This window comes from Saccoglossus kowalevskii, chromosome 6 (assembly GCF_978046115.1).
Source record: "Saccoglossus kowalevskii chromosome 6, keSacKowa6.1, whole genome shotgun sequence".
Classification (NCBI taxonomy): domain Eukaryota; kingdom Metazoa; phylum Hemichordata; class Enteropneusta; family Harrimaniidae; genus Saccoglossus; species Saccoglossus kowalevskii.
This window is the reverse complement of record NC_140646.1, coordinates 32,328,729-32,350,792: the sequence shown is the minus strand read 5'-3', so window position 1 is coordinate 32,350,792 and position 22,064 is coordinate 32,328,729. Positions and strand designations below refer to the sequence as shown.

Genomic DNA, 22,064 nt, shown 5'->3' with positions numbered 1-22,064 from the left:
AGTTGCATGTCCCTGTTTTCTAAGGTCTATGCTTAAATCATAACCATCTGAATACCATTATATCATTTTTCAAATTAAACTGTTTTTATATTTTTAATATCATTTTCTTGATTTTGAAAAAAAAAATAGAAACAATATTACACTTACCATAATTACTCTATTAGCAGCACATGCGCATAGGTAAATTACAGGGATCTTCAATGGTCGAAATAAGTAATATTTTCATGATTTAGTATCCACAAGTGTAATTTTAGAGCAAATATGGTATTGTATTGGATCATAATTATAATACAATTATTTATTTTGTGAAAGTACAGGGGATCGATGAAGTTGTACATTCATGGTGGCATTCCCATTGTGGAGGGACTCAATAATTTTGTATGTACACAACTTCCTATTTTTGAGAGACAAAATCATGCAGCTGCATTGTTACATAACATTCTTTTGTCTCTTGTCTTGTAGGAAGTTAAATCCCCCTATTGTTCTCAGAAATTAGGTTCCCAAGTACAGCAATGTACTGTCCTAGTCTCTCAAAAGACAAACTGTGTGTATATATGGCACAACCCCTTAATATATTCGGTTAGGAAACAATTTGATTTTATATTATTCTGTTGTCTAGATGCATTTTTCGATATTTATATTTTTTCAATCAGAATGTACCGGGTATCATTTTTTGGAAGTATATCTGAGTTGCATAGGGGAGAAATTAACATATCACAAGATGTCATTTTATCGACATTGCTATTTGTGAGGACAGAAATATGCCAGCATACACAGACACCACAAACATCTGTTTCCAAAATTGGTTACAAAGTGTATTAATTAAAAACTGGTCATTGTAAGCTAATAGCAAACTGAATTATTTTTTGCAGATAATGACAATTTATAAAAAGGAAAAAACTATATATATGGGACATAAGAAGTTGAAGAACCAGGATTTATGGACGTTAAGGGAAGAAAAAAGTTTAACCAGTATTGATGGATGCAATGATTTAGCATTTACATATTTATCAGTTTTACGCTTGCACACAGATTTTGAAAGTTCCAAGTGTGTAGAGTCACTGTACATTGCTTTCCATAATATTGAAAAAATCCTTTAGAGATCAATAATCGGAAAAAATTTGACATTCCTACATCTTGGAGAAAAAATATTTTACACTAGAAAAAGAATAGCGCAAAAACTAAGAGGAGAAAAAACATTTTGCACAGCCCCCTCCTTAAGCTAATTGCCTCTCAATAAAACTTGATAAATATCTGGAGGAGTATGACATTGCAAATCTAAAATACTATTATCCACTAAAACAGTCTCTATGGCTGTGCACTACATCAAAAACAAAACATGGCATACTTTTAGTATTGCTTACATATACTTGTTTTGTTTAATGTTTTCATTAATTATTCAATTTCTGTACTTCATGTGTTTGTACACTGAGCTGAATAATTAAGATGATGTTTTGAAGCAATGTTTTAACCCCCTCCCTCCCCCATATGACTTTTTTACTTTGCAAAGCTGTACCTCCCAGATCTTTAGTTGTTTATGCATAGACGGTCTTTGGTTATAAATTATTTACTTTCCAGTCATTTTTTGAAGCGTAAGCCTTTGTCATACTTTCGGCTGTGGTGACTGTCACTATGCTTTTGTTTCCCTTTGGTTAGCTAAACCACCGTCCCTCAAATCGTGTTGAGGGACGGTGGCTAAACATAAACGCTTGTTAAAAATCACACTTGGAAGTAAGAGGTTCTAATGGAATAGCAAGCAATCTAATCTATTCCTGAAATTATTAAATTATATATAGTGTTATCTGGAAATGTAAAAATAACCTTCTAGAAATGTGTTATTCAGTTCAAAAAATAAACTGGCTGCATGCAGAATCTCATAGAAACAATTGCATGTACATGCAGGAATAGACGGATGTTGCAGCAGCAGAAGTTTGGGCCTGGACATTCCAGTCGCATTTTTAAAATGATTTTAAATAATGTACGTATTCTTAACAAACTGTTACACGAGAGGGGGCAGAGCATGAAATAATATTTTAGTTTTGGAAACTATACAAAGATGTGTGTTTCAGTTCAGTAATTCAATACCTTTGATGAGCCATTATTAATAGCACACTAAGGGTTAGATTTGAATAGATTCCTAGTGAGATTGGTGCATTCTTAATTAAAAAAAAACTTAAAAAGTTTTACTGCTACTAAATTATACATATGTTTGGTATAATTTATTGTAAAACATTAATGTTGTTGTGAAAATAGTTTTATACAAAACAGTGAAAATTTGCCAAAATCCTTGTATGTGTTGCCAATGATATGCTAGTTTCCATTGTTATTTAAATGTACTCATCAGGGAGGTACCGGTAATCCATTACAAAACATCGCTGATCCACAGTAGTCTGGTTTCAGGCTACACCAAGTCACAGTCCTTAGAGGGACTTTGACCAAGTGCAGGCTAAGATTTAAGCTAATCCCAAATGTTTGCATATCAGCTATACCCAATTGTGTTCACTCACAGGAGTGCCCAACAGTTATAGCACAGGCCACAGTGTTGAGGGTCTGTGCACTGGCTAAGAACACCCAAACTTGTTTCCCAAGGGAGGCAGCAATTATGAACAAACAAATAAACAGCAATGGTACAGTGCCATAACTACGCTGTTAACCAAAATAAACCAACCACCATATATTTTTCTCCTTTAATATTTGTTTTTTCATTCCTTTTCCATGTTTTATTGATTTATAATGCTTATTCTTTTTTATTAATATCACCAGTTTTTTCAATTGTTTTTTTTAAACCATTGTGGTGCTTTCGATACGAGTTTGCTGATAGTTGATAGAATGGAATTTTTGTGACGTTGATTGGTACACTCAGAAGCAAAACATCACATGTGCAAATTTACATTACACCCCAAAACGGCATGCGCACGCATGCGAAACACCATATCTTTGACTTCTGGAGAAGTCGTCTACGAGTATCCCACCAGTCATTACTCTGTACACGCTTCCACACTGATTGGGTCGCTGTAGTAGAGCATACAACAACTCCAATTTGGTTCGCTGTCTACGACATGCACTAATAATACTGTTTCTGTGCATCCAAATAAATCGATCCGTCTTTGCTCGCTTTTTAGTGCACGTCGCTTCATAAATTTGAACGAAACATGTCAGCAGCAGAAATTTTGCGTTCGTAAACAGCTGCTTAACAAAATCACCGACTGATGGCACCCCTTAGCCCGTGCTAAGGACTGGCCCTCCCAATGCATGGTCTAGTCAAAATGCAAACATCAGCTTAAATCTTAGCCAGTACTTCATGTAGCATGAACATTACTATTGTCCAGCATTATAATACCGTGAGCAAACAAACATGCCATTCACTGCTCAGTCAGCTAGCTACACACATGGAGCGCTATGCTAGACCCCCCCCCCCATATAACTTACTGAACCACCCAACACCGTTTTGTACACATGCAGTAGTCGTGGAATATTTTCACAGATATTTTTCATATCGCATTAAACCATTCATAATAGCAGAATATAAAAATGAAGCAGAGCATCATGGGTATTTTTTAGTTGATTGTGTTTAAGCCACTTTAAAAACACCTTCCATCGACCCGGTCTTCCACATAAACTTCTACAGTTTATAACACACATTATGAAAAGTTACTGATTAAGTATTTCAATGTAAAATGTTGTAGTTTGGGTGTATTTGAAGACTGAACTTTAGTTTTTTGTCATTATATAAATGGGAATTTTGTTTATGTTTGAGCTTAACCCCACTCATAAAGACAGGCTCTTTTTTCGGATTAATAACTCGCTGTTTATGTGACTTTTTGGAGTAACTCCCTGTGACTTTTTGGAGTAACCAGCTGTTTATGTGACTTTTTTTGGTGGAAAGTCAGTTGCTGAGTATTTTGGGGGTTGCACACTGTTCGAATGTTCAGTAGTGAATGTCTTGCTTGTTTGTTCAAGGTATTATAATGATAGACATTGCCTTTATAAGAACAGGAAGTAGTACAGAGTTTCATTCAGTCAGTCCATTTTTATCTCAAGAATAATGTCACAGAATGTGCTTGTAATGATTGTCAAGTTTAGTATAGTTATGAATAAGAATAGTTATGAATATAATAGTCAAATTTTCGAATGGACATCAAGTACAATGGTATTTTGGGTGATTAGCCTGAGCTCATGTTTGCACAAACTTCGTTAGCGCCCGTGATAAGGGTCTATACCGTATTTTGAAAACAGGTCATCTTATATGTTTAATAACCTATTGCATTACACTATACAATGTATATTATTAAGTCAACAGTATCAAGTGCATGATCTGTTGTGATCTCAAAAACAAATTAACCCAAAACTTCATATTATTTCAAGATATATAATTCCATATTTCAAATTTTTCAAAATCTTGTATTTTACGTTCACCTACAATTTTACTGGCTTAAAATTGAAGCAAACTGAAGCGAGGGAGGAAAAAGAGGAGAGCTGTCAATTCCAATGTGCCATTACTGGGTATATCTGTGACATGAAAAAAAAAATGACCATTTTATTCATGTAATGAAAAATAAAATGATCATTATAATACCCATTAAAAAAATAGATTGTCACCCACTCCATCATTAAATAAAAAAAAACTATTATTCTGACCAGTGTAAAAATAGTGCTCATTATAACTACCAGTTGGAAATTACTGGTCAATATTTTGACCATTAAAAAAGTTCTGGTTGATATTCTGGCCATTAAAAAAATAGTGACCATTACAATGGCCAGAAGTGACTTTTTAAAGGGGTCTGAGGGGTGAAAAAACAGAGTTAAAGTGAAATGAAAAATTATTATAACCTCCTCACTAACCTAAAAGTATGAATTAATATTCAAAAGTTGTGAAAATTAAAACTTTCCGAAGAGCGACGGAATTTCCAAAAGTAATCCGGACGCTGTTATATGTAGATGTCAAAATAGAATTCCCTATTTTAGACCTTTTGAACCATTTGTACACAATATACAAAAAATAGAATATATAATAGCTAACAAAAAAGGGAAACTTGAACAGCACCTTAAAAAATGGGGCAAGTTCCTTGCAGTATTGGCAAAGTAATAAAACCACAATTGTATCAATCACATTTTAATGTCTGACATAGTGTATGAACAGTTACTTTTCTAAGATGTAATTTTTCTATGAAACAATGTATGTGCTACTTGTAAGTTGTTGTACTATTGTACTAAGACTCAATAAAAGTTTATTAAATATAAAAAAAAAAAAAAAACCTGCTATGATTGTATTTGAAAGGAAAGATCAAACTGAGTCTTGAATAGGATTATTCACTCAATGAATCAGACAATAACCTGATCTGGCAATGATGCAGACTCCTTTCAAAATGCCTCTTAATAGCTCTCCACCAACTTTCAAGAGTAACTTTCCTGAAATATCATGTAAATATATCTATACATTTTAGAGTTATGAATGATCATTCCAGAAATTGCTGTGTCCATGGCAACCAGATCATTCAGCATGTCTACCAAAATCTAACCAATTGGTTCCCATGTCAAAGGCAAACATCTCGTGAAAGACATCTTAAGCATCCATAAATGAGTTTTTGAGCTATAGATTTTATGAATATCCATTTTAACTTTTTATCTTATCCTGCTCACGGACAAACAAACACACATGCATTGGCAAAAGTGCAACACACATGGTGGAGGTAATACGTATTTTCAAAGACATCGATTGTAACAGTTAAGGGCCAGTAAACACTGTTCTCAATATCCACTTTAATTTGTTTTAAACACATAAATTAAGCTGATTTATAAACAAATACGTTTCGAAATGATAATATTTTTTTTAATTAATATAGTTATACAATATCAGTGTTTGAAAGGTTTGCTTGAACCAGCATATTACCAGAATTACTGTGTTCAATTAGAATGTGCACTCAGGCAGAGGCACAAAATTTTGCATGGGGGGGGGGCGAGATTTGCTCACCAACCTTGCGTCGAATGCGTGACTTTACTCGGGGGGCCGGGGGCATGCTCCACCTTAAAAAAATTTAAATCTATACTCTCTGAAACGCTATTTCCTTCATTTTGAGGTGAAAATTTTGCTGACCCAAAGGGTTTCAGCTTGACACCCTCCAAATTTGTTTCGAAGGGGCGAATGCCCCCCTTCCGTCCCGTACCGCCGCCACTGTCAGGGCTTCAGTAAAAATGTGTTCTGTGTGTAGAACCACAGGGAGTTGGACAAAGTTATGTATTTTAATAAATTATTAAATAATAAAATGTTATATAACTTTTCTTTACCCCCCCCCCTTCCTGGTATCAATTTCAAGTAATCACTGATCTTTGTTTATACCACTCTTTTCTTCATCTCAACTTTATTACGCGCTAATTCAACCTTTGGGATATTTTACTATAATAGGGTGTGTCTACATCGCGCGTTAAAATTTGCATATAACATTAGCGCGTAACAAAGTTGTGATGAAGGAAAGAGTGGAATAAACCAGGGGGGGATAAAAGACCAGGAGGGGGTAAAAGAAAAGTTATAAAACATTTTATTATTTAATAATTTATTAAAATACATAAGTTTGTCCAACTACCTGTGGTTGAACGTCAGACGTGGAATACAATACAATTAGTTGCGAAGCAGTGACGTAGCTATTTAGTATATACATATATGTCACATGACAATGAAAAGCCACACCAGACTGACATCCACTACCAGTGTTGATTGTTTGGGTTGATTGAACTCCAGTCTATGATCAACTATGATCAACTGTACGCACTCCCTATGAGCGGGGGGGGGGGGGGGGGGGGGGGGGGTATCGGATGGTATCTAGTGTAAGAAATAGACAAGTGACGAAGGCTCCAGCGAGCTCATATTTTTTAAACTGGAAAAAACAGACGAACGCACGGCACAGTTGGAGGCGTGGCATGTCGAATATTTGTCAACAACCAATCATAAGACTGGTTACGAACCCCATCGAGGTTACGACTCGGTTAGCCTTGCCGTGCGTTCGGGCCAACCGTTAATTATTCAGGAAAATGACAGGAAAAGGGTGTTGAATCTTGTTGTACAATATGTGTATAAATATTGTACTTGTATTGACACTACTCAGACAAGTCAACAAGTATACATGTATGCTAGTTACACTGACCAACATACAACAGCTTGAAATAAAACCACATGCATTGATTTGAATTACATACCTCATAATTTGTTTGCTTGAATACTTCCAAATATTTTACTAGTAAAAGGCAATCCCATAAGAATATGTTAATTAATATTAGATATTAATAATTTCTACATGACAATTTATAGTGCCAGCAGTTCCACAACAGACAAGGATAATGTACATAATCTATGTATTCCTCAAAATTGTCTTAAAAACGTGTACACCATCAAAATATTTAAGAGACAGTGTAAATGTCCATACTTTGAACTATGATGAGTCATACTATAACAATGCCCACAGAGAACGATAAAAGTCAAGGGCACAGGCTGTGTCTTGAATTGATAATGAGAACAAATATATACTTCACGAGATATATATCTGTCTACACACCATACCAAGCACAACCCACTCCTTATTTAATGGTGATTGTGCCGGATCACATTTAACATTTATTTGTTTTCGCCATTAAACAAAAATAGCTAGCGCCTGTGATCAAGGCAAAATGTCCCTAGCCCTGCGTACAGTGCTGCGTGTAAGGGGCGGTGGGGACATATATCAATCGAACGCGTACCCGTACACAGCACTGTGTAAGTGCGCATACGAGAACGGAACGAGAACGGACACGTCACTGCTTTGTGCATGACCTCCGCGCGAACCAATGACGCCATCGGTTGCCTGGTCGTACGGCAGTCGTTTTGAACGTGATCAAGGTGACTGACTCGTAGTTGATTTCCGAGAGCTTTTCTCGCTGTCAATTTTGAATAATTTTCACTGACATTGATAAAATGTTTTATATTAGATTGATTTTGTATATTTATGATGAAATAAGAAATATTGGATGCATTTTAGCCGATATTTATAGCCACTGAAAACGCATGACATTGATCTGCTGAAAGAGGATTCGGCAAACAGGCCTGGGACCTCAGCAGAGTGGGTGGAAATAGCGATAGCAATGTATATGGGGACTAACTAATAATTCAGATTCCGGACGTGAAATGACATAACACATTTTATTGGATAGTTATATTATGGTTGCCCAATTGAGAAACGGATTGATATGGTTTTGTTTCAGTTACGTTTCCGTTATGGGCGCATGTACTTAATCGTTTTCTGACACCCGAGAACGTAACGCAAACGAAATTAGAACAACACGTTACGTTCACAGTCACTTGGGGGCTGAAAATCAATAAATACTAATTTGAAAAAAAAAATCATCCGCTATACGTATATAAATAAATATTTATATACGTATAGCGGATGATTTTTTTTTAGAAATTAGTATTTATTGATTTTCAGCCCCCAAGTGACTGTGGTTACGTTGCCGTTACTTACGCAAGTCTTAAACTCTCTAATACTAAGATTAACTTACTCAGTGATCAAGCACAAGCTCAAAGTAGTAGTCACAATCCAACCCTGCTTATAGCCTCAAGCCAAGAACAAATGTTCCAAAAGCATACGAGAGATCACTAAAAGTCCACTTCTGTCTTCGGTCACTGTATCCGTAGATCATGCCTTGTTTACAAAGATTTGATCAGGTGACTGTAACCTCGTCGTCACGGAAGTAGATAATTGAATGACTACTTACCGATAAGTTGTTTGAGGATATTTGCATTTATTTTTATTGTGTACTATTTTATAAATGTAGTAATGTAAGTATAGCCTGTCAAGAATGAAATATTCGGACAGGCAAACGTAATTTCAAACTATTGTTATTGAGCGAGGCTGACCGTTTCGTGAACTGTTAGTGGTTTGTAACCAGTCTTGTGATCGGTTGTTGACAAATTCAGAACAGGCCACACCTCGAACTGTGTCGTGCGCTCGGGCAAACTACAGGGAGTTGGACAAACTTATGTATTTTAATAAATTATTAAATAACTAGTAGCTTCGCAGTAAGTGGCTTTCGCGGTAAGTGGCTTTCGTATTGGATGGGTCTTGCGGGGAGTAGGTCTTTGTCACAGTAACTAGTCTTTTCATCGTTGTTGAGAATTAAAGTTTTATGTTTCTTTAACAACTTGCGCTATTCTGGGAATACCATCCTTGGAAGCTATTAATTTGGCCTTATGATTTGTGATGTTCCTCTGGCAGGAGTTCCAAAATAAGACCCATGCTCTGATAACGCCCATAGTTTTAAAAACCAAGAAACATTATCATTATGATCTTATTGCAAAGGATAGTTGAATATGTTTTCCAATATAGATAAATTATAGTACGTAACAGATATATAACTCAGTCTCAACAATGAAATAAAAAAATGTATATATATATATTTACATTATTACTAATGCATTGCAATACAACTAATAAAATTGAAAGAAATTGCAATATAAAATATTCCGTCAGTAACACTTCTAACGGGCATATTTCACGGTCAGTATTATTTACGAAAATATTTGTTTATAATTTTATAAATTGGCTTGGCAATTTCCACCCCAATTAGATATAGTGTGCACATATTTTAATAAATAAAATTAAAGATACACTACCAAAAATGAAATATTAATTATTGGTGATCAGCTCGGCTGGGATTGCCCTTATAATCACTTCACTTTTGTCGTTTTGTGTGTGTGTGTGTCTCTGTGTGTGTGATTTCCAGTGTTTTCACGTATTATTTCTTCTGTGATTTTTTTGGCTTGCCCGATATTGCTCAAACTTGGCAGGTAGGTCACACCTTCACCCTGCACCCTCCATCACTGCCATTGCAACAGCCAAAAACTGATTTTTGAATACTTTCGCCCCAAATGTATTACCTCCTATGTTTAAAAAAATAACTTACTCCTTTAATAGAGCGAAAGACAATGTTACAAGTATAGCAACAGTCAAAAAACTTTTTTTTCGGATAGCTTCGACCCAAATGCATCTCCTCCTACAAATTTGGGATAAAACACCTCAGACATAGCTCATTCTACTCAGCTTGAGTGTGGGCACAAAGTTACTATTTGAATTTTTGATAACTTTTTTGATTACCGAGAAATTTGACCCCAAAGTTGGGGTAACTTTTCACCAGCAACAACTTTTAACTCCTCTGAGATATTTTTTGGCTTCGTTGATTTTGTTCATACTTCACAGGTAGGTCGTACCGTACTAATTGAAAAAAATCCTGGCGCACTACTGCCATTGCAACAGCCAAAAACTGATTTTTGAATACTTTCGCCACAAATGTATTACCTCCTACCAGTTTTGTAATAGAAGTGTTCAGATGATCATGCTTTTTATTTTGGCTACTTTGCATACTGGTAAGAGATCACCGACGCTGACGTTGTTACATTGTATCAACGTAATCCCAACACAACTTTGAACTTTAAATGACCTGTAAATGCTGCCTTCATTCTAGAAAATACTATCGCAAAACGGTTGGAAATGTAACAGCAGAATACGTCCTAGTAATAAACTACATGTAAGTGACTTCTAAAGACTGATTGTTTTTTGCGAACTTCGTATAGTTAGCTTCACGTTCATGTCCTAACATGGGAACAGCCAAAAACATGTTGCTTGTATTGCCGGCTTGTATTGACTATGTCTCGGGCTGTTTACTAGTACTTACTTACTTGTCAGTGTCTGACTGTTATATACAGCCCAGAACACGTCAGAATATTAACAAAAAAAGTCAGGAAATGTCAGTTGCCCGTGCCTTGAGAGCCGTTGAACCAAAACAATCTGTCACCCTTTGCCGCCCACAGCACTCAAAGCTCTACTCCACAACACTGATGAAAAGTTATTTTGAAAATTGTTGAATGCTAATAGCAAACCATTTAGTTCACAAACGGAACAAAATTCTAAATATGAAATTTGGTAAAAAAAATAGAATGAATATGTGTTGCAGGTGTCAATCAGGCGTCAAAACACAAAAGCAGCTCAGTCAAAAACGGGTTCCTTCAATAATCCTGAACTTTTCCAAAAAACGTTACAGTGCTGTTACAGGGTGTTAGTTTACTGGAGTCTGCCTAGCATCTGATCACTTGCTCAATTAAAACAGATGGTATCAATTACAACTTCCTGTCATTGCATATAATGACTTTGAATGTGTACACTTAAGCTTAATAAGTACTACCAAGGTCATATACTTAAATAACTAATTGTGTGCATTTCCAATATGGCGACCAAGTGCAAAAACATTGTTATGCAAATTAGCTTTAGTTGAAAATTTGAGTTATCTCCTCGATATCTACGTGAATTTGAACCAAAATGTTATCGGCAAGACTCAGAATACGACTGTGACAGCCACTGAAATGCAATTGAAAGCAAATGAACATGTCAAGCGAAAAAAACTTTTTTGAGTCATGGTGTAAAATGGAGGCACATACCATTTTGACTCTTGAGGTGAATGGAAATCAGTTGATTTGAGGGTGTCACAATAAGCAAGAGAGTAAATCGTTTTTATGCTACGAAAATATGCAGACCCTAACGTACTTTTTGGACAACTTCGTTTTTGTTTGCTTACCTAACGTTTTTAGGTTCATTTTCTGCAAGAGACAGAGCACATACCTAAGGGTCCGTCCCCCAAATAATGATGAAGCAAAGGCATTTTCGATGTCGAAATCGCGAAACTCACCCTTTTTATGCAAACTGGGAAGTTCGAATTAATAAACGAAGTACAGGACGACGAAGATAAAATATCCAAGAATCAACACATATCAAAAATTATATCTCAAACGTGAATATTCGTGGTGTATTTTAAGTCTAACCGGACCATAAGTGAAAATTTGTTAGTACTCCAAATATATTTTAGTATAAGGTAGTAACAAGACACTTCGCGATGAGCGTCTTTTGCGGTCAGTAATATTTACGAAATTTGTTATTCACTATTGGTGATGAATTGCCCTTAAATCACTTGTGTTGGCGTTCCGCTCCGCTAGGATTGGCCTTAAAATCACTTTTGTGTGGATGATTTCCAGTGTTTTCACGTATTTAGTCTTCTGTGATTATTTTGGCTTGGCCAATTTTGCTCAAACTTGGCAGGCAAGTCACACCTTCACTCTAGTTATTAGAAAAAATCTGAAAAAAATTATTCTGGCTCAACGTTGACATGGCAAAAGCTAAAAAACTGATTTTTTTGAATACCTTCGGGCCAAATGTATCTCACCCTACATTTCTATGATTAAGTAGCTTATTCTACTCAGCTTGAGTGTGGGCATAAATTCACTAAATTTTTTTATGTCTATTTTCATTACCAAAAAACATGACCTGAAAGTTGGGGTAACTTTTCACCCACTGCTGCCATGGCAACAGCCAGAAACTGATTTTTGAATACTTTCGTCCCAAATTTATTACCTCCTACCAGTCTTGTAATAGCAGTGTTCATATGATCATGTTTTTTTATTTGTGCTACGTTGCACACTGGTATGAGATCACCGGCGCCACCATTGTTACACTGTATCGACGTAATCCGAACGCAACTTTGAACTATGAATGAACTGTAAATGCTGTCTCCAATCTAGAAAATACTATCGCAACACGGTTGGAAATAATAAATTTAACAGCAGAATACGTCCTAGCAATAAAATAAACTGACTTCTAAAGACTGAATGTTTTTTGCGAACTTCGTATACGGGACCAGGTTTATTTATAAACCGACGTTAGCTTCACGTTCATGTCCTACCATGATGGCAACAGCCGAAAACATTTTGTTTGTTTTTGAGCGGAACGGATCGCCAGCCAGCCTACCGGCTTGTTTTATAAACTGGCTTGGCAATTCCCACCACCAATTAGACCATGTCACAGCATTTCGGCTACTTTTAACAGCTATTAGAAGCTAATTGACATAATAAATTCTAACCCAGATGGTGATCATAAAATCGAAGTAAAATTGAAACATTTGATTTGTGTGATGCAAACGCAATATATCATGCAATATCCTGTCAAACTAAATTGAACAGCGTATTTTTGGTAAGTATATTCTTGTGTTATGAACAAACAAATATATTTTCCACCAGCTTGTATTGTTATATTTTGTGTAATGACATTTACGTGTTATCTTATAATGTTCTTCAGCGTATGCAATGGATTGTTTTTTCAGTACCATCTGACAACATTTCAGAATTATCATTATGTAATTTAAACGCCCATGTATTTCAATATGTGGTGTCAATATTGGGAAATAAGGCACGTCTTAGGCTTGACTAAATATTTAGGCTGGCCTCAATAATTCACAGCCCTAATTTTACTATGTATTAATCATTTTCTCGTTCCAGTGTCAATATAGGTCTCGCCGAGTTTCCTACAACAATTCAAAATAAACCATATCCAAAATCAAATTCAACAGATTGTACACTGATGTAACAAATCTGCATTCCAAAGAAAAACAGGGCGCTTTTGACCAGCCTAAATATTGACGTTTTAAATGTATGAAAGTTGGGAAAGAGAACCAAATTTTAATATTTTTTTTTCAACAAACAACAAATTTGGGCAGCTCTCAGGCACGTTAAACGTATAGGTAATTGCGATAGTAGCTGTTTCAGCACTCATGGTCAGAATCTTGAAAACATCAATCAGCCTTCGATTCGGCCGTTTGACATTTATAAAATGTCAACACAAATTGGGGTTAAAGGTACTGACTACCAATTTTAAAGTCATGGCTCATTGTTTTAATTTTTTTAATTTTTTTAATTTTTTTAATTTTTCTCTTGCATCTTCCACAAAGATTAATACACAAGTAATGGAAATAAAAAAATTATAATAATAAAATATGTTGAATTTGCCCAATAATATAGTAGTGCAATTCAATAATTGATCAATTGCAAATGCCAGTGCCTGTACTGTTACACAAGAAAATTATTCCATTTCTTCCAAAAAATTCTTGTTGTGCCCTTTCTGTAGTATTTCATACTTTTTGTTGTATCTCACCTCTGCTATAGCCATGTTAAAATTTGGTATAACTTTTTTTAGCTTGCTGTTGTAAATGCATTTTTTTATGATAAGTATAATGTGGTTGAGTAGAATGGACAAGCGCTTATCTCCCAAGACAATTTGTTTGCTTGTTAACGTATTTTGAATTCTTAAGGCCTTACCCCAAATATTGTACATAGATCTCCATAAAACCTGTACTGCTTCACACCCAACAAAAAGATGAATTAATATTTCGGGAGCATTGTGACAGAAAGTGCATACATCATTTTTTAATAGTTGAGAAAGAACTTTAGTAAGAACATTCAATTTCAGTATGAACTTCAATGTTCAGAAATACCGGACGCTAACTAAGTGTACACGAACCGAAACTGTGGTTATTACAAATATTGATATGACGATTAGTAATCTGCATATTAAACAATCTGTGGAAATTACTAATCTGTGTGTGAAAATAACTGCGGCGTTTACTTTTCTGCATATAACAAAAAAAAGTGTGTTGTACATTCCTATAACACGTATTTACGTTAAAATTATTCTAGCTAAACTACATTATGTCTGTCTTATCAATGATACGCGTTATATATATGCATGTTTAACTATTCCATTGTCAGTTAGAATATTAATAATAATTAATACAAACACAATGAATGTTAAGCAACTTATTTGTTTGGAACAACCTTTTAACATTTTTCCCATTCAAATGCCATACATTTCGTACAGCAAGCCACTTTTGATTTATCCAAATTAACCCAAACTTTACATTTGATGCCAACACAAAGTCAAGCAAAGCACTAATGCCACTGAATACAATAATACCAAATCAGACATTTATTGTATTATCGCATTTATGATTGTATATTGTAGATAGTTGAATGAATTACAATTAGTTGTGTATATTACATACAATACGCTCGTTTGATGGGAGATGCTAGTTGTGGGTGATTATCAGTACAACCTACTTCTGTTTTTCAAGACCAGGAGAAAGCATAAAATCAGTTCCCTTCCTTGGCTGGGCAATTACATTATAGGGACAACAACGCACAATTAGACCCTCTATACTTGGATTTAAATCAGGCTTCTCTTTGCCAGGAGCCACTTTGAATGTGTAATGTTGGAATAAGCAGATGAAGACAAGGAACATCTCCGATTTAGCCAATACTTCTCCCATACACACTCTACGTCCAGCGGAGAAAGGAAGAAAACTCTCTGGTTTGGGTAATGCTTTGCCATCTGTATCCAAGAAACGTTCTAAAACAAATTTAACAACATTGTTTTCTTAAAACTGTTTCTCTGCATATTAAGTCACATGACAGGATACTCAGCTTACAGCATTTGACTATTTTTTTTTTTACATTTCATATGAAACATTGTTTAGAATACAAAGAGGTAACAATCCTACCTGGAAAGAATTTCTCAGGATTTTCCCAATATTTCTCATTCATGTGTACATTCCACAAATTCAGGATGACCATTGTGTCTTTTGGGAGGTTGTATCCACCTGTAACATATGTATGTTTCTTTGCATGTACATTTCACTAATTAGTGGTTGTCTAAGCTGGTGAACAGATTTATAAATTGTAACTATGTAGGTCCATTTGAACTTTAACTACATTGCTTGTGATGTTCGAGATGCGACTTGTGTAGCTAGTCGCAATACATCATTTTAAACTGTGTGTTTAGACACAGTGAATGTGGCGTGTCTGCTTGCTGTGATTGTAAGCTCGAATCTTTTGATTGTTTTGTAATATATGTTCTTGTTTGTATGTAAATTTTATCATCCACCTGTCATTAGAAGACGGTACGAAGCATGAACATGTAGTTATGTATTTTGCCTGTATTGAGCTTTTTGTATTATTCTGCACGTGTGAGTATTAAGTGTGTAGGGTATATTCCTTATGTCTTTTTTTATCAGTGCACGATTTGTGGTTCTGTGATATACATTATGAACTATTGACAGTGCAGATACATTGTATATGGGAAAGTCATTTGTCATATATGTAAAATATCAAAGACATGAGAATGCTCCAGTTAAATATTTATCTGAGTTTGGAGCAAAGTGACAACTCCACTGAGTAGACCGGCAGATTTAAGTGATGTTGAAATCTATATCACTGAACTTTCACTAACAACTTCTATTCCGATCATAACGTATCAGCAGTTTTGTTTATGTCGGATTAAACTATTGAATTGTGACTTGACATAACGTAAATGCACATGAACTGACAAACATGAATGAGTTATCAACAAAACTCCAAATATTCAAACATGCTAGAAAAAAACATTAACATTGAAACATGTTCAAAATCTACAAACTCATTGATCGGAAAATCCACACGTGACCAGTATCTGAAGTCCCTAATTCAAAAAAGATTGATAGTTTGTTGGTATACCTACCCACAGACGTATCACAACATGTTTTATGAGGTGCAGCAAATGGCGCAACTGTGCGAATTCTCATGACCTCATGGATTACAGCATCACAGTATGGTAATTTACCCTTGTCAGATAATAATGGCAGACGATCTAGTCCGATGACGTCATCAATCTCATTCTGTACTTTAGTTTGCACATCCGGGTAGCATGCCAGAAACGCAATGCACCAATCAAAGGTGTTTGCAATTGTGTCTATTCCAGCTACAGATAAATATTTACAGTTTATATTGAGTATGTTACTAATTGATAATATTTACTTGTTCAAGAAATACTGAAACATTATTATTTATTATTCCGAATTAAGTAAACTGACTCACCTCCAAAAATATTACTAATTATTTGCCGAAGATTGACATCAGTAAATTTAGCTGCCTGATCTTCGCCTGCTATTTTGGCTTCGTTTTGAATTTTTATTAGATTATCGATAATGTTGTGTACTTCTAGATTATCTGTGATGAAAAAAAATCATATAATCAAGTAAAACAAATATAGACCTGAACGCATACGATGAAAGTCAGATATGTCCCAGCGTAGAGTGAGGACAGTCACCTTGCTCACATATATTGTTCCCATCATATAGTGACGAGTCAAGGAAGAAGCAGTTTTCGTTGCTGTAAATTGAGGTCTATATAGGCAATTTAATAAACTTTAAATCCACACATGTTTAGGTATAGAGAATGAGTTGGGAAATGTATATGCACAAATGAATGTTTTTAAATGTGTTGAAAAGTGTGGTTTATGTCTTATACCTTTATTAGATTTGTTTTTATGGGCAGTAATCTTTTTCTGAATTAAACCGAGCCATGTTGCCACCAATATCTTAGCTGCACGAATACCGCTTGTTGGTATATATTGGAATATACGGTTATAATCTGCAACTAGTCCATTACCGAATACCTCGTTTGTGGAGTCAAGCATCTTTAGAATTTCTTTCAATTCGGGGTCGTTCACCTCATACCTGTGAAAATGTGATATTCAGAAGTTGAGTGTGTGTTGTTTATGTGATGTAGTCACATGGTTAAAATCATCATATTAAAATAATACTATTACCTAAGTATTTTATTACTCGACTTGTACAATATTTATCATTTCGAATTACTTTTGCTTACTTTTCACCAAAACACATTGTCGCAGTAATATTCGCTATCATAAAACCCAGCAATGGTTTAGGATAAAATGGTTTCTCGTCCATGTCAGCTATAACTTTTTGTAATCTCGGAAAAGCTTCATATCTCACGAGATCTTCAAGTTTGTCTCCACTGACATAGTTTCTGTGGAATGTAAGTTAACCAAGATGATAGATATCAAGACATTATTTAAATGACATTGTTAAGTACGACACCTATATTTGTACCACGAATAAGCTCAAACAAATGAATGTTCACATAAATAAAAGACGAGGGCTTTTGGTTAAATCAGAATGTTTCACATATCTGCACCAAATATTTCGAGTCTGACTCGCTTTTTTGAGATCTGACAGAAACACTGCCCATCTCGAACATGATGTCAATTATTGGCTTGTAGGCTATATATATATATATATATATATATATATATATATATATATGATGGTTTGGATTATATTATGAATATGATAAAGTTTTCATTATGCAGATTTCGCATATAACTGCTACGATTTTAATATGCAAATTCTATGAGAACAAATTCAAAAAGGTCAAAAGTCACCACACGTCTATTGTATTAACGAAATTTTGCCAACATATTTCATTTGAAAATAGGGGCTGGAACCCCGTTTTCCATCATGAATTTGAGAATTTTTTCCAAATATATGTTTTGGGGTGATTGACCGTCAGAATATTCCGATATATATAGTTCTCCGTGCGATAACATTTATTGGCCTTATTGTCACGGAAATTTATTCTTCAACATTGAATTGTCATTATATTATTTTTCAAATAAACCGTTATAACAGGTCGTAAAATGGTTGTTTTAAACAAATACATATAACACTCTTATGCTTGGAAATGTACTGGATATTGACAGATTGTTCATAGCAGACTACAAGATAGAGATATTTGCTGCAGATGTAACCTCTCGTCCGCGCCATTTTAGGCAAATCAATGAAAACGTCGCGAAATAAGCAAATCGTCAGATAATCAGAAAAATGGCACATTAAATTAGTTTTTGCATGAAAAATTGAAAATTGAGAAAATATTAAGCTCGAATCAAAGCGAGCTAAGCAGGGGGCACAGGATAATGTCTTACCTAAAAGCTTGGTGTCCAATTTTGCGACGAAATATCCACTTAGGAGTAAAGTCACCGAACAGAATATCCTCTCCATTTTCGCTAAACATGTCACCTTTTGAAAAAAAATTATAAGTAGTCAAAATTTTACTATGAATACTCTGGGGCTACTATGTGTAATTATTCACATTTACATTGCCTTTCTCTTGTAAAAATATTTTCGGGAATGTAGTTTCGGGTTTTGATTTGAGGTGATTTGGTTTCAGCACAGGAGTGTCGGAATTACGAAATTGCAATCACACGATTGTCTCTCGAGAGAATCCAGGATCGTAGACGCTGGTAGATACCAATCATATATTGGTATATAGACAATAGTATGAGGTTATTACGAGGATATCGAAGATTATGCACGAAAACAGTTCTGCTTGAGTATCGAACGACGCGCAACGACCGCCTTCTGTCCGAGTGCATACTTTACAGTGCCATCATAAAAAACTGTGTGTGGTCCGGTCAAACCCAGAAGGCTGCCAAGGTTATTTTTATTATAAGAGGACGCTTACACGTGTAATCGTTCCATATTTGGAATTTTCATTGCCTGATACAGATGCAAATTCCCAGTAAAATATCGTAAAATTACGGCACGCTGTTACTTACAGTGACAGGTGTATAATAATGATATATATTTTCGATGACGAAAATAATAGAAACTAAACATGGCCGATGCTTTAACTGGCTTCGAATCTAGCCCTGAGTACAGTCCTGTAGTTTGGCCTCCTTCCGCTGATCATTCGGTCCCCTGGGGGCCGAAGGATCAGCGGAAGAAGGCCAAACTACAGGACTGTACTCAGGGCTAGCTTCGAATCGAGAACGTAAGAATTATGGCATAAAGTTGGAGTGATTAGCAATGGGACAAGATTGAATTTGACTTCGTTGTTTCTGTTGATGCCTGCAACCGTTACTGATACGCTCTCGCCAATTGAATTTGAAGCTGGAGAAAGTGTAGTGAGTACGCCTTTTTTCCTTTTCAAAAGGACACTGGTAGACGTGTCAGCTGTTTTCCACGAGTCATAGTCAGAGGGCGAAAATGTGTTTCCGATAATAATAACAAATTTAGTATGTAGTATTTAAAACTAAACTTATATTTAGCGACGTTAAACTAATTGCTTTGGTATATATAACCATACTACCAATACAAGTCTTTCCAATGGCGTATAAATATAATAGTGGCTTTCACTTACTTGAGTACTGACTAGGTCGTCCAGCAAAATCGTTTTTCTTCTTAACCAATGCTTCATTAACGACTTCAATACTATTTAGTACAACACAGTTTATTGTACCCAGCTTTATTGTGATGACATCTCCATATTGATTAGCATACCGCATTAACTTGATATGTGGATCTGTTGCTAGATCTAGGAATTTAGAAAATTCGCTCATGGAGCAAATGAATTATTCCTTTTTTTTGCAGAGGACAGTCATACTATGTCATACATGTGTACAACTTACCCAACACATTACCAATAAATGGATACCCCATAGGACCAGGTGGGAAACCAGATGGTCGTCGAAGATTTAACAGTCCATATGCCACAAGGAACACCACCAGCAGAATCAATACATTGACTGGACTGGTGCAAATACCAAGAAACCATGACAATGTTTCGACAATCATACTTAGAATCACTTAAATCTGAAAAAATGGCGGATAACGAAAAACCTTAGTGCCATAGTGAAATGTTAGTGTTGTAAACAAATGGATTTATTTCTATAAATATATATATATATAAGTATATAAATGATGGTTCCGTGTATTAAGATATGTTAATTCACTGAATAGTGGTCAATAGTGGAGGACCGACCTCCAACCACATTTACCTAGTTTACAGTGAGAATGGCTTACTAACGTATGAACATCTACGTTCAACTATCCACTGTAATAGGAATATTCAATTGTTTTAATGCCAAAGATTTGCTCTTATAACCTATGTTTCTATTGTCCAATTGGCTCATTTGACTTGTCTGATTACCCTGTACATGAAAATACAACAATGTACATCTGGGGACAAGCTATGATTATTTCATTTCCTAATTAGTCAACATACTTAACAATGAACAACACAATTTTGACAAACAATTCAGTTTCTGCGTCCATGTCTGAACATTCCAAAAACAAGATCAGAAACGACATTTCAATGAAAACTACAATAATTTTACTGAAGAGTACCATTACAACAATTGATATGAATTGTCACAAGGTTCGTTATGATATACATGTTGGGTTAAATTTAGTATTTGGAGAAAAGGTACTATATTATAATACAACCAGAGGTAGGATTATTTCACAGCCGAGCTAGAAGATGTTGACACACGTACACACGTCAAAACTCCATTCACAAAGAGACGCGTGCCATACGTGTGCCCGATATGCATTGTAACCACCTGCCAAGTGACTAACAAGAAGATGGTGCCAGTGAATTGTGTAAGCGGTTTCCAACTATGTTTAGTTGTCATGACAATGATTCCAGGTGGGGGACGTTATAAAATGTCAAGATAGATGCAGCACGAACCCTACGAACCCTACGAGGCGTGCCTCTTATCACATTTGTGGTCGGATGCAGCAAATAGAAGATAGAATAATTCAATTAACTCAGGAGATAATTGAACACCGTGGTGCTCCGAATTATTCAGTTCATTAACATAATTTATTAATAAAGGAGAATAGGAATGAATTTAATAAACAATCCTGGCAATGATTATACAAATGAATTATGAATATACAATGATTTGCATTGATATTATGTAAGACCTTAAACAGCTTTCCATTTACTCCCTCTTTAAGTAGGACATAACAAAGACGTTGTCTCTCTACATTATCAAATGCTTTGGAGAAATCCGCGAAAGGCACAGTATAATTTCCCCCTTTTTCTTGTCATATATTTTTGAACAATGAGAGATAAATATTTTGTCGAATGCAGAGTATCCATGACGAAAACCAGTTATAATGATGGCATTTGACCAGTCAATTGATATTTCGCCACAGTCAAAGATCTTATTGAGCAGGACGTATAGATGTAGCTAAAGCATATGTACATAGGATTTAAAATACTCCTCAGGAAAATGATCAGGTCTTGGTGATTTATCATTTTTGATCCGCTTCCGTTGAAGATCTTTGGGTTGATAGACCGAAAACAATGTTACCAGGACTACAATTATCAGGGTGTATTATATTGGTCATGGTTTTCTGCCTATGTATCTAATAGTAAAGTTACGTCGTAATTATAGATATAATTAATAAATTCAGATGAATTTAGTTTATTTACCAAACCTATAGTATTCCAGGGTATAAATTTCTATTGGTTTAGACCGTGGCCGTTTTCCTATTCGGTAGAAACTCCAGTTGTTATTGACTAACATGGTTTGTAGGCG

At 35.3% G+C, this 22,064-nt stretch overlaps 2 protein-coding genes across 2 annotated transcripts in view; both read right to left on the bottom strand.

Moving 5' to 3' along the window:
- LOC100368684 (steroid 17-alpha-hydroxylase/17,20 lyase-like) overlaps positions 1–8,653 on the bottom strand; it is a 40,116-nt gene extending 31,463 nt beyond the window's left edge. The window contains exon 1 of the mRNA XM_085500387.1: positions 8,527–8,653. The gene's annotated coding sequence lies outside the window, so the exon portion shown is untranslated. The remainder of the gene's footprint in view (positions 1–8,526) is intronic.
- A 6,174-nt stretch (positions 8,654–14,827) lies between these two features.
- LOC102809921 (steroid 17-alpha-hydroxylase/17,20 lyase-like) lies at positions 14,828–20,310 on the bottom strand. The gene is made up of 9 exons (XM_078011955.2): positions 20,145–20,310; positions 19,877–20,050; positions 18,660–18,753; positions 17,543–17,704; positions 17,183–17,391; positions 16,751–16,882; positions 16,395–16,634; positions 15,400–15,498; positions 14,828–15,248 (listed from the first exon to the last, which is right to left on the bottom strand). The coding sequence occupies exons 1-9, from the start codon at positions 20,308–20,310 to the stop codon at positions 14,956–14,958; spliced, it is 1,569 nt and encodes a 522-aa protein (XP_077868081.2). The 3' UTR covers positions 14,828–14,955.
- Positions 20,311–22,064: the final 1,754 nt, after the last annotated feature.

Coding starts and splice junctions, on each gene's coding strand:
- LOC102809921 (XM_078011955.2), bottom strand. CDS start 20,310: ATGATTGTCGAAACATTGTCATGGTTTCTTGGTATTTGCACCAGTCCA. Junction 17,392..17,542: donor ACAATGTGTTTTGGTGAAAA/GTAAGCAAAAGT, acceptor ACATTTTCACAG/GTATGAGGTGAACGACCCCG. Junction 15,499..16,394: donor ATGTTGTGATACGTCTGTGG/GTAGGTATACCA, acceptor CATATGTTACAG/GTGGATACAACCTCCCAAAA.